General features: G+C 43.4%; 1 protein-coding gene across 1 annotated transcript in view; it reads left to right on the top strand.

The window, feature by feature from the left end:
* Window positions 1-3,556: 3,556 nt before the first annotated feature.
* CUNH1orf87 (chromosome unknown C1orf87 homolog) overlaps window positions 3,557-12,944 on the top strand; it is a 23,436-nt gene continuing 14,048 nt past the window's right edge. The window contains exons 1-6 of the mRNA XM_019531532.1: window positions 3,557-3,806; window positions 6,799-7,018; window positions 8,729-8,857; window positions 9,446-9,709; window positions 10,727-10,848; window positions 12,189-12,327. Coding sequence (XP_019387077.1) covers window positions 3,700-3,806; window positions 6,799-7,018; window positions 8,729-8,857; window positions 9,446-9,709; window positions 10,727-10,848; window positions 12,189-12,327 — 981 coding nt within the window. The 5' untranslated portion in view covers window positions 3,557-3,699. The remainder of the gene's footprint in view (window positions 3,807-6,798; window positions 7,019-8,728; window positions 8,858-9,445; window positions 9,710-10,726; window positions 10,849-12,188; window positions 12,328-12,944) is intronic.

Below are 12,944 nucleotides of genomic sequence, written 5' to 3'. Positions count from 1 at the left end.
ACAAAATTGCTCCTGTCTCTCTGCCTTTACTATCTTCTAGAATTTGCTTACACAAAAATATAGCCCAGGCTTTCTATTATAATACACGGTTACAGAAACAAAACCAATCACCATGTGTTATTGGTACATTTATATTTCAAAGCACGCAAACAAATTATTGCCTATTTACTAAAACCCATTTAATAATTGCTTCTCAGGCCTATGCTTCTTGCTTAATTTAAATGATGATATTTGCCATTTGCTGAACCTGGCAGGTTGCTTGATTTAGTCTCCTGCTGATGTGTCATTTGTAAGGCTTGCAGTTTAGAGTTTCAAGGCGGCTTCAGGCCTAGCCGAACTTCTAGAGTTTTGTTCAGGTCATTAAAAATAGCCAGGACTGGCAATGTTGCCCCCTTCCACCCCAAGATGGAATGGATCCACAATGGATAAAATAGCCAGTGTGTGTGTGCACGGATGTCACACGCTAATGCAAAGTTGGTTTTTTTCAACATCCAAATCCAAGAATCTCCACGCTCATAAATGCCAGAATGAAGATTGCCCATGTAGGTATAGCATGATACAGTCTTTAGTTTCTGCCCCTGGCCCCCACAAAATTCATGTGAAGTCTGGTTGTAAGTAGAAATTGTGTGGGGCCGAAGTATCTTCTATTGCTTAGTGGATACAGTGCATGGACAGTTTTATGTGACTTCGTTACCTTTCCCTAATGTTCCCTAATGTAACCAGCTCAATCCCAATTTCCCCTCTGCAGGCTCTTCATTCATTCTCAGTCTCTCTCTCTCCATCTTCTTCCATCTGTTCCTGATTCCTTCATTCACTATCTGCTCTCCTTGCCCGTTTCTTTACACAGCCAGCTCCTGTTTCTTCTCCGTGTCTCAGTTTTGTTCTTGGAACTGGCCAAACTGTTCTGAGTAAAATTAAAATCAGCCTCAGGCAAGTGTCCAGCACCAGGATTTCTAGCCAAATGGTTAAAGTTTGGCAAAGTTACAAAGAGCTAAAAACAGGGTCTTAGAATGAAAAGTGTCAGACAACCTTAAATAATAGGCTGTGCCTAGATATAAACACGACCACATCCTGGGAGTCATTCGAGAATCCTTTGCGGAGGAAAGTGCCACGTAAGAGCAAGAATCTCGTATTTAATCAGCTGAAATGTTCAGCCCTTCCCAATATTCATATTAATATAAGCATTAGGCAAGAAATGTACATTTTATATATAAGAAAAAGATCATTATGCAAAAGCAAAGCCATAAATTGGCTTTTCAAAAGCAGTGACGTTCAAAGCAATGCTGTCATTCAATCCCATATTCATACATACCAGCCAAGGTATATCTGGAAAGGGTGTGAACGCAGCATGTAAAAGCAACAACTCAACGTGGCGTATTGGCCAACTCTGAATTTCCGAGCCTTCCCCCCCCGCCATAATTTAAGACTTCATTCATTGAGCACTTTGTTATAAAATTATTTTGTCAAGTATATAACCAGTTGCCAAATCTCTTGGGGACCTGGTATTTGACTGCAGCGGGAAAATATTTTTTCTAACGAGCATTATAGAGAGAAATCTAAATGGCGACACCATTTAGTTGTATGTTAGCTCCTTATAGCTGAGATTATTACGATTTTTTCTGATTCCTGTTAATGATCTAACAGTAGATGTATGTACTCTTGAGCCCCAAGAAAGTAATTAAAAAAACCCAAACGTTGTCATGGGCTTTAGGATCTTTTTTTTGGTTTGTTACAAGACGATGCCTATGCAGAAGTACTCTGTGCAAAAGAAGGATCCCAATCTTACTCATGCCGGATGGAGGTGAGAGCAGCAACCCACGGCGGTGCTGGGGAAGCCTTCCCTGCAAATCCGCCCCTCGTGCTAACACGGTCTGTCGGGAGACCCGTGCCTGTCGCAGCGCCACCTGGCGGGCTGCGCGCCGGCCGCGGAGATGCGCGGGCACTTGCAATTGATCGCGCATGTGCCGGACCTTGACAACAACGCCGCCGGTATTGGTGGAGCAGGAGAGCGGCGTGTTGCAAAACTGCTTTGGAAATGTGGCGAGGACGTCTTAGCTGAAACGGGTCTGGATTGACTTTTTTTGTTTGTTGCTTAATTGTTTTCGGGCGGGGGAAAGGTCTCTTTTTCAGGGAAGAGCTGGGAGCCAGGGCGACTCGTCGCTGAGGGTTTGGTTTTTGCACAACGGGAGCGGAGCACGTGCCGGGTGCAGAGGTGGTGCCGGGTGCAGGGGTGGTGCCGGGTGCAGACGCGGCGCCGGGCGCCACCGCCCGCCTCCCTGGCGACGCCGATGCCGCCGCCGCCGCCGCCGGGACCGAGCCGCCGCGCGGGTGAGTCGCGGGGCTGGGGCCGCTTTTCTCCCCGTCTCGGCTGATTCCTGCCCTGCCGCCCACTTTCTCAGCTGCTTTGCCCTGACTCCTGCAAGCCAGGCACCCACCGGCGTGCGCCCTCAGCACCTGCTTGCTCCTCAGAGCACCTAGTCTTGTAGGGGCGCACCCTCTAGGGGAAGGTGCATCGCTGCCCGCCATCCCCCTGGCCCGTGGCATTTGCAGGCACTCAGCGATCGCCACTGGGCACCGCCGGCAGCAAGGTCTGTAGGTGGTTGCTGACCCCCTAGTCGGAGCTCACCCCCCCAGATGGCAGGCACTCCCCGCTTGCTGCCACCGCGGGGGCACGCGTTGTTCACGATCGTGCCCGCTAATCAGCACTGTGGCCACTAATAAAGCCATTTTCCTAGTCGCTGAGGATGGATTGCTTCTTGGCCTCTTGAAGGCTCGGATTAAGCGTGGTGGCTTCTTAACATGGCAGGGGAAATACCGCGCAGCTGGGTCCAAGAACGCAGTTTTCTGGAACTGCTTCGCAGGTGAACCGCTGTTCTGGCGTGGTTCGGTATCCGCCGACGTGCAGGGGCTTTGAGCCCAGGTTATGGAAAGGGGAGTCTCCTCCCTTGCCTGCTCCAAGGGCCTTATGTCTAAGGGCGAGCAAAACTCGGGGGTATCCAAACCCCAAGCCTCCAGGCTTGGGCCTGCAAGTAGGAAGCCCACCAAAGGTTTCTGGAAACATCTGAATCCCCGGGTATGGGTGGAGGATGTTTGCTGGTAGTAGGGCCACTTATGGTTTGGGACTCTTGGGCTTGGAATTAGTTTTGGCTAATTTGGCCTTGGATACAAATTTTTAAAAAAAGGCCACTTTTCTGGCATGCGGTAGTACCCCCTGAGGTAATGTGTAGTTGACTGCCCACTTTTTCTTTCAGACGGAAGATCTTGACTTTGTGCCCACTTCATTGACTTTATGCCCACTTTAAGACTCCTCCCTAGCTTGCTCCTGCAGCTGAAGCCAAGAGAAACTCAGGGGCATCGTAGGAAACATAAGATGCCCTACAAATGATTTGGAAACATCTGAAGCCTCAGGCAGGGGTGGAGGGTGTTTGCTGGTAGTAGGGCCACTTATGGTTCTTGAATGACACGGATTTGGAATTGATTCAGCTGATTAGTTTGGAACAGGAAAAATTTTCTGGGAAAAAAAAAAAAATCCAGGCAGTCTGGTGGGTGCGTGGCTTCCCTGCTTTCTCCAGCGCTATCTGGCTCTGCTTCCAAGGGGCGAGATGGTGGATTTGGTTTGGCTGGCCATACCGTGTTGTGTGATGTTACAGGGGAACGGCCGTGGAGTCGACAGAGCGTGAGCCGAACGCAGCCCGCATCATGGCTTCAGTCAGGAGTGTCCCCTATGGAAATAGCGTGAACACGGAGACCGTCATGAAAATCATCGGGAGCAAATACATCCGCTGCACTGTAGAAAAACCCACGGCGTAAGTATGGTCTCGGGGGAGCTCCATTGCAGGCAAACACACTTGTGGGATTGTTGGGTAAAGCACCACTCCAGGAGCCTGAAATGCTGAGGAAAAGTTAGTATTATATAATAATATCATACGTATTTTGGATACATCCAATCAAAGGTGGAAGTGAGCATCCCAGAGTCTGAGAGCTACACACCAGTGCACAGGGGGCACGTCTACATGTGCAATTAATGCAAAGCAATAAACTGCATAGTTTATTGTTCTGGAGTTTATTGTTCCTGGGCACATCATTTGAACGTATGCCCAGGACCGCAGAATATTGAGCCAGGTCAGAGCAGCCCTGGCAGGCAGGGGCTCTAGGAGTCAGCTCTCTGGGGGTCAGCCTGCTGCAAAGGGGCTGGCTGGGACACAACAGAGCTTCAGTGTGGGGCTAACCAGCAGGCAGCCCCCACATTGAAGCACCCTCATGCCCCTGCCAGCCTTTTCAGTGTCCACACATGCATTGCCGTGGAGTTTTTTTACTTGTAGTACTTGTATTTACAAGTAGTAACTGAACTTGTATTTACTGTTATTTACAAGTACTATCCCGTTGCAGAGTTTACTCCAGCCTAATTAGGAGTGCATGCATAGATGCCAAGATATTGCACAGCTAATTAGTCGACTGCATATTAAACATCTCGTGTAGATGCGCCCAGAATTTAGAGAAGATATTATGACAGCAACGCTGACCAGAAGGTATTTGCAATAATAAATAAGGTTGAGAAATGAATTGGAGTGATAAAGTTTAGTATATACATAATATTCACCTTTCCTCAGCATTTCACTCTTGGAATGGTGCTTTATCCAGCCATACCATGAGTGTATTTGCCTGAACACTGGTTGTTTTGTGTGTGTGTGTGTGTGTGTGTGTGTATAATATGTTGGGAACTTTTCAGGAGCTTGGGTCAAAAACAGATCTCTTAACTTAAGGCTTCACTGAGCATGGTTTGCACGTAGTGCTGGATTTTCAGCGTGTGGGCCTCATTACTTGCACTGGGAGTGATGGAGGGTGCTCAGGGTTTTTGAGAATCAGGAACCTGAGGCATCTAAAATGTGGACTGTGGTTTAGATTTTTGAAGGACTTCAGATAAAACTGGCTGACCAGATTTTTTTAAGTGCTCGGGATCTCCCAGCTCCCATTGAGAGCAATGGGGCACTTCATGTAGGAGTTAGACTGGGTGATGAGCTGTTCAGAAAATCTGGATCGTGAGGCCAGGATTTGCAAAGCTGCTGAGGGCACTGGGCATTTGGGGCAACATTTTCAAAAGCAGCTAAGTGATTTATGCTTCCCAGTCCCAATGAAAGTCAGCCAGGTGAGCTAACCCTCAACTAGCTAACTCTCATCTAGTTTGGGTAATCAGAAGTGGTATAGCTGCATTAGAGCAATGACTTAACAATTTAGCTTATCATAGCTACCTTAGTGTCTATGCATGACACTACATTATGCAATGTCAATATATTCACTTTTTAATGGGAATTAACTATCTGAGAACCTGTAGGCAACTTTGACAGTTCATCTTAGTTTAGGTTCTTGTATTGGAAAATCTTGGCCCAGATAGACCAGCTGACAGTTTGGAATTGGCTTCTTTTAGAACATAAAGAAAAAGAGAAGAGGTATGATTTCTAAATCTAGTAATAGGAAATATGTTTATAGTCCAGTGAAAGTAAAAGTTAAATAAAATAAATATTCAATAGGTAGCATTATAGAAAAGAACAGCACAGCAGGACATTTCTGTTGACCTTTTCTACACAGGTGCTTATAATGAATCTCCACTGATACTTTTAAGCATATTGTTGTGTGTGTGTATGTGTTTAAATCTAACTAGACTGGAAACCGTATACTCTGTGATAGATATAAAAACTAACAAATTATACATGTTTTTATGTAGTTGATAACATATCACATGTTGATCCTGACATTTAGTGACACTGTTTTCATGAATCAAAACGAATGGTATTAATAATAAATGGTAAGAATCTTCAAAGATTTGTGCCCAACTTTCATTCCTGTAAGTGCTAATCTTCAAAAGGAAAAGGCAGAAATTGAGCGGCCAGTCTTCCAGTCCTCACAAAACTTAAGGTTGCTAAAGAAATTAATTTGATAATCTCACCTGGGTAACTGTGAGTAGCAGCTTGTTCCCCTAAGATATTTTAGCACAATACGGAATAACTAGCTGACTCAAATGCTGAGTGTAAATTGAAATAATAAAACCCAGCAATCCCACTTGTTTCAGGGATGTTCGGGGTTGACTGGACTCTAGTATCTTATACTAATGACAGAGAGCAATGCAGGCTGTAAAATACATGCAATCTCTGCACAATGATTGGGGTAATAGAAAAAATAACCTGCTTGATAATTAATAGCAGAATTTGAGGCAGAATTAGAATAATTGGAATTCTAATGTAGTGTCTGGGAAGAGTGAGGGGAACCGTAAATAATTCCAGTGTCACTTTTAACTAAAAATTTATTTGCCTTGGCGCTTAGCTAAACTTTTGTGCTGTTGCCGACTTCTCAGTGAACATGTATGGTCAAGATGCTGGCATAAGATGGCATGATATGGGTCAGTGTTTCAATCCAAGACAATAAAGGAGAGGAATGTGTACCATGACATTATAAGTATACATGTTATTTAGTTCTTGCTTTTAATTGCTAAAACCCTAAAACAATAATGATTTCCTCTTCCTAACGTTTCTTCCTCTACAAGTTTTGCAGAAGAAAGAGGAAATTCTACTCAATACACAGTAGCTTGAAATTCTCTGGTCTGATGCAGAAAATCAGGCTTGAAATCTAACAGTCTCTTCTGACCTTAAGCTGTAATCCCCACCCAGCTCCTTGCTAATACCTGAACCTTTCCATCCAAACAGTTAGCTTTCTAAAGACAAAATATTTTCCATGTTACTATTTAATCTTCATGAAAATGGAACATACATTTGCACCATGTTATATCTATGCTTTTTTTCACAGCACGGGAAAAGAGAGCATGGAGGTTGAAACTCAAGCTGCACTCAAGAAGTTGCCCCCTTCTAATACAAGACAGATACATGGAAACCTTCCAGGTCTCAGTAACTCTCTTTGTCAACAGATCAATTATGACTTTGATTATGCAAGACAGAATAAAGGCAAACAGGAAGAGGACAAGTCTAAACATGCACGAACAAGCAGCAGCAGACTTTTGGATGGCAAAGTGAGTTGCCATAACTGCAGCCGCAACATTATGAATTGCACAGTTCTCCTAAGGAAAACTCTGTGGCAAATACTTAATGTCAAACTGGATGGAAATAAGCAGATCTCTTTGCAGCAATGTAAATAATCTGCTGTGCATTAAGAGCCTAGTAATGCAAGCCTTATGCTATTGAGGACTCTGGAGTCCTCTTGAAGTCAAGATGAGCACAGGTGCTGCACTCAGCTCCTTAGCAAGTTGAGGATCTCAGAAGGCTTTGCAGACGAGTTAAGGTCTATCATGCACCTGTGAAGTTCCTGAATTGTCATGTTATAGATGGACAAACTGGTGCACTTTAATAGGAGTCTAGATTTTAAAGGGTTCAGTAATTTGAGGTGCCTGATTTGGTGAGTTAAATGGAGATGTTGCCTTTGGGTGGAAAGATTTTAAAAATTTGGAGTCAGCCCTGTGTGTGGGATGGCCCAGAGCTGCCCCATCTGAGTGGAAATTGTGCCACTGTGCCTCTAACCTCCTTGCTTTCAGGGCTTGTTGCCTTCCTTACTTCCTTGCTCAACTCTGCTTTTCCTACTCTTTGCTTCCCCTGCTTGGAGGAACTGTCATGTGCACGGGCTCTGTTCTGTCCCCTTCAACAGGAGCATTCGGAGGGCCATATCAATTGGGGATCTTACTCCCCCATTTCTTCACTATACAGGATTGCTATCCAGCCCTCTTGGCTTTAAGACCAATGACAGATTTCCACAGGAAAAGCTAACACATCTGTTTCCTAGTTCAGCAACTTCCTAGCCAGGAAATGAATTTCTCCCGCCTTATCTCTCCTGGAGTATGTACAGTTGTTTGTTGTATTTATAACTAGGCCCTACTTTCACAGCTCAAAGCAGATTTTTGCCAGTTCTCCAACCAAGGCATTTCATGAATAAACCATGATTTGGAAGGCCAATATTTGGGACATTTTTTCTGTACTTGGAGCCCGTTGTTAAGGCAAGACAAATCTGATGGGGCACTATGGGGAGGACACAGTGGTCATAAAGGATCCACTGACTTTACAGATTGCTATTTTTTTTTGGTTTTGAACTCACTGGGACAGTAGTGCCTAAATTACATTTCATTTAGCCTCAGTGTCAATTTAGACTTCATCGAAAAATAAAGGAGAGACTTGTTACTGATTCAGACTTTTGTGAAGTGAAATGAACTGATTCATTTATACAGACTTCCTCCTCAGAATGTTGGGATCGAATTAATCTCTTGCTGAAAGTAGTGAGCACTTTTCACCTTAATCTCTAATGTGGGTGCTTGTTTCTAATGCTCAGTGTCAGCGTAACACATGAAGCACTTTAAACCTGTTGCTGGAAACTTGAATGTGAGTGGATTAGCTCGTCTATCTGAGCATCATTGCCCTCTCCTGGAGGGAATCAGAACTGCACCACTACGAGTCATGAGCACTCTTAAAGGATTCGTCTTTATCTTAAGCAACGAGGGAAGGGATTTCAGAGCTGCAGGAGCTATTTATAGGAATAGAAGTGTCTGCTGTAATATATGTTTCATTTAAACATGAGTTAGTGCTAGAGCGTAAATATGTCTGCTTTTTTAAGTCGAGATAACCAGCATATGCTTTGCGTGGTGACTAAAATCAGCATTTCATATTTGCACTCAAAGAGCGGAGGCATTTATACTCCTTTGATCATCTCACATCTAATTCTGCATTTCATTTCCCAGGTTTCAAAATCATCAAATATTCAGTGCGTCAGTGTACCCTCAGGAGACCAGACTTTGTCCTATATTCATGTCCTCCAAAAGCCATTTACGAGAGTTCAGGCTTTAGGACAACAAGTAGGAGAGCACCAGGTAACTGTACTTAAATATTGAAATAATTGTTCACCTAGTAAACATTTTTTATGATGTTCTGGTTTATTATGGGCATAGTCCTTACATAAATCACATTTATTCTAAAGGGAAAGAAGACAGAGAAAAGGTGGCTCTAAATCATTTTTCTATTCCCCAGGTCCCAACACCAGCTGGAAAAGCTCTCACCATCACTTAAAGCAGCTAAGTTATGTCACCAGCAGTTGAGAATCATTCAGAAGTCCTAGGGACCCCACTCCACCACCTCCTGTCCTTAGCATGCTTCATAAAGTGAGCAAAGTGACCAGAGCGATGTCACTGCCTGCAGCCCTACAATTCATCTGTGGCAAGGAAGTCCGTGGCTGCCCATTTTGGGGAACCTTTATTGCTGCCATGTTGCTTTGACAGCACTCTGCATGCTGAAGAATGAGCCTACAGGCTTGCTCAGTAGAGACATTCAAATGGGGCTGTAATGCAGTGTTCGCTCAAACGTCAGCTTTGCCACCTCCTATGAGTGACCATATATTACATGATCACTGCTCTTCTTAAAAATGGGTGATCGACCAAGTTATCATGCTTAATTTCCACCAGGTTTTCAACCAAGGGCCAACAGAGTCACCGGAGGAAGACGATTCTCTCCTGACTCTAGTCAGAAATGAATTTGGACGGGCTCCTTTTAATTTGGCTTTGTTGGAAGAAGTGCTGAGAGATCTTGAGGCTCAGGATCCATCCTTTTCAGGCTTTCTTCCTCAGTCACAGCTGAGTTGTCTCCTTCTGAAGCATGAAGTCCCTCTACAATTACCGACTGTCAAGCTTCTTTTTGAGAGGTTTTTCAAAGCAGATGACTCTGAACTGGTATGTTAATCTAAATGTCTTAACTGGGGGGGGGGGTCAATTTGCCTTTTATTTATCTTTCTTATCCATGTAAATCAAATAGAAGAGATTAATAGGCAATAACTGCTTTAGCTTAGAGATGCTCATATTTTGGCTTGATTTTTCTACTTGGGGGTTAGTCTGCACTATAGCAAACATGGCCTACCTGACCGGTCTGTTTTGGCACACTTCCTGTCTTTTGCCATGCCTTCAGGGCTGCTACTGTAATCGGTTGCAGGCCCCGACAGCAGAAAGGAAGTTGTAATATGCTGGCAATTGTGCTTATGTGCTAGTGCCCACAATGATCCAACTACAGATGTTAGCTCATGGCGTTTAAAAAAAATTGCTTAGCATCATTAACTGGAAATGGCACAGAGTTAGGCTAATGCTGAGGGCTTTTGAAAATCCCACCCATTAACTCTAGTACAGCTGCTTGTGGAGAGTTTTCCTCACCTCAAGAATCAAAGACCTGTCATTTTTAGCTAATGGGGCTGACATTACATTTCCCTGTGCCGTGCTGTTGGATGCATGAATCATGCAACTGAGTCAGCATCCTCCAAGCAGCCACACCAGCAGTAACACTTGGCACCCACCTTTTATCCCCAGTGGAGCCACCAGATGTTGCTGCACCTGTTTAGTAGAGGCAGAGGCAGGACTTGCTCCGCAGTTTTTAACAATAGTACTTTTCCAGTAACGTTTTCTCAACTCTTGCTGTCAGGTCTCCGTTTTCCTCTCATATATCCCTTTCCTGTCCGCACCTACTCTGCTCCTTATCTCTGTCTCCTTTCTATCTATCCCTTCACCCTCAACTGGGATGTACGTTTTCCAGTGTCCAGTGAAGTTAGCAAAGACACTGGCACTTACTCTTTGGAAATGAAATGAAATATAATTCCCCCCCCACCACCAAAAAAAACCCTCCAACAATATGTGAAAGGTTAAAATAAAGTGATATTCCTCTACTCCCTTTATTTATGCTCATACCCACTTGTATTTTTGTAGGTGAATTATGACAAGCTGGTTCAGTTTTTAAGACTAGCTGCAGCAATTAAAATGCAGAATATCGAGACATGTGCTCCGGGTCTTCAAGTAAAGAGTCTAACTGCAAAGGATCAAAGCAAAAGGTTCTATTTTTGTTTTTTACATGTACTAATTACTCTGAGCAAATGAGCAATGTATCTGGGAAATCATCCTTTCTCAGGTTTCCATCTGGTAAAAGTCTTGTAGGTGCTATATCTTCAAAATATTTTCACTCCTTCACTTTTCATTGAGGATTCTCGAGTCAGAAATGGCTCTCCAATTAAGAAATGTTTTACATAGTTCAGAGGAACACAGATTTTTTCTCTTGGATCCATTCAAATCACTCCTAGAGCAACATGTTTTGGGTCTGTGAACACCTACACTACATAATGCTGGGAAGCATCATTTGAGATTATACAGAATCTCTTCACTTAACCTTGGCAAGGAAAAAACGTTTCAATTAGAGGAAGCATTTTAATGTTATATTTGTGTGTGCAAGTGCATCTTTTGGTGCAAATACTGGCTTAATATCTCTGCAAATGGACGTTCTGACTGCCCAGACACACTTTCAGTGCATGCCCCCCTCCTACCAATGTATGTAACAAATGTACAAAGGTTATGCACCTATTGCATTCTTCATCTTACTGCTGAAATTCAGGTGGAATAGTGGGTTTTTTGTGATGTGAACACCAGTGCATGAGCAGCTGGACTGAGATGATCACCTCATTTCTTATAGTCCACCATGCAGCATTCAGACACCAGTATGTTTCTGTCCCGTGAGACTAATTGTTCTAATCATTGCATGTCACAGTGACATTAGGCAGTGCCAAGTGTCACAGGATGAGTTTTCCACAGAGATAGGGTTTTATTAAAGCATGCATTAAGTTTAGTATTGCCAGAAAGAGCCTGAGGCAAAAACAAAGCTGATATTTGTGATGGATGGCTCACAACCATGCCATCTCTGCTGTGCTTCTGTCCGAACCTATAGAGTTGGGCCCATTTGGTACTGGAGTGGAAAACCTCCAAGGAAACATGGCTCACTACAGGTGTTGGGTCAGCAGATGTTCCTCTTCCTTCCGAGTTGATAGTGAGCGCACTGTCAACTTGTAGCTGGGAGGCATTCAGGCGTTTGAAAGTACCATTTTTTAGGTGAAACAACAAAGTTCTAAGGTCCTGATAAAATTGTCAATATAAATCTTAGAGAAATTTTCACAGGAATCAGAGCATTAAATCTGATAATCTGGCCAATATCTGGCATGGCTAATTGCACCTGGCTTACCTTATCGTTTTAGCTGGAATGCTATTTTTCTTCTCTTCCTACCTTCACCTGCCAGCATATGCTAGAGTTTCTTTGTCTCACAGGAGGGGGGATGTACTTTTAAAGCTTTTGGAGCTATTTGGGGGATGACAATAAATTGGTATTCTGTATATTTTAATTCTTTAGCTTTCTGACTTCCGAAGACCCAATACAGACCGTGAAGCAGGCAATAAGGGAACGTAAAAGGGAACTGGACCTAGAAAAGCTGAGCTTAAGTTTTCAGAAAGAAGACAAGTCCTCTTCAGGCCTTCTCTCATTTTGTAAAGTAAGTAGGTACACTGCTTTAGGGTGTACCCTGCATTATCCCAGCGATAGGGATTCCATTCCTTAAGCTTAAAAATGTTGATGCATGAGAGTTGGGGAGAGCTGAAGAGCAGGTGTCACAAGCCCTAAAACTGGTTTTATTAAAACTTGTGGCCTTGTAAAGTTTAGACTACTCCTATATTATAGCCAGTGGGTGCAAAACTAATTAATGAAAAATCAATTAGATTGGTAGAGCTTAAATGAATTTCTCAGTAGATGGAAAGTTGAGGCTTTATACTACACAAGAGACAATGTGTCATTGCTCATTGTGTCGCCGACCTAAAATGACAAGTGAGAGGGAGAAGGGATGTTTTGGATAAGAATAGGGATGAGTCCTTTTGGGGTTATCCAGCACACAAATTAGAGTTTGCCTGTGTTTTTTGGTCTTTTGGTTTTCATTTAAATGTAGGCTTATAAGTTATTTTTAATTCTTTTTGGTAGATCATGGTTAGAAAACGTTAGCTTTTTGTCCAACATTTTTAAATGTAAAATGCTTGGCTGAAAACTCTGACATCCTCTGCAAACACTGGTTTTCAGTTTTTCAAAAAAATTTTGAACATTGGATATTTCTCACAGCCC

The sequence above is a fragment of the Crocodylus porosus genome, unplaced genomic scaffold (genome assembly GCF_001723895.1).
Source record: "Crocodylus porosus isolate Cpor-Errol unplaced genomic scaffold, CroPor_comp1, whole genome shotgun sequence".
Classification (NCBI taxonomy): Eukaryota; Metazoa; Chordata; order Crocodylia; family Crocodylidae; genus Crocodylus; species Crocodylus porosus.
This window is presented reverse-complemented; position numbering and strand designations above follow the sequence as displayed.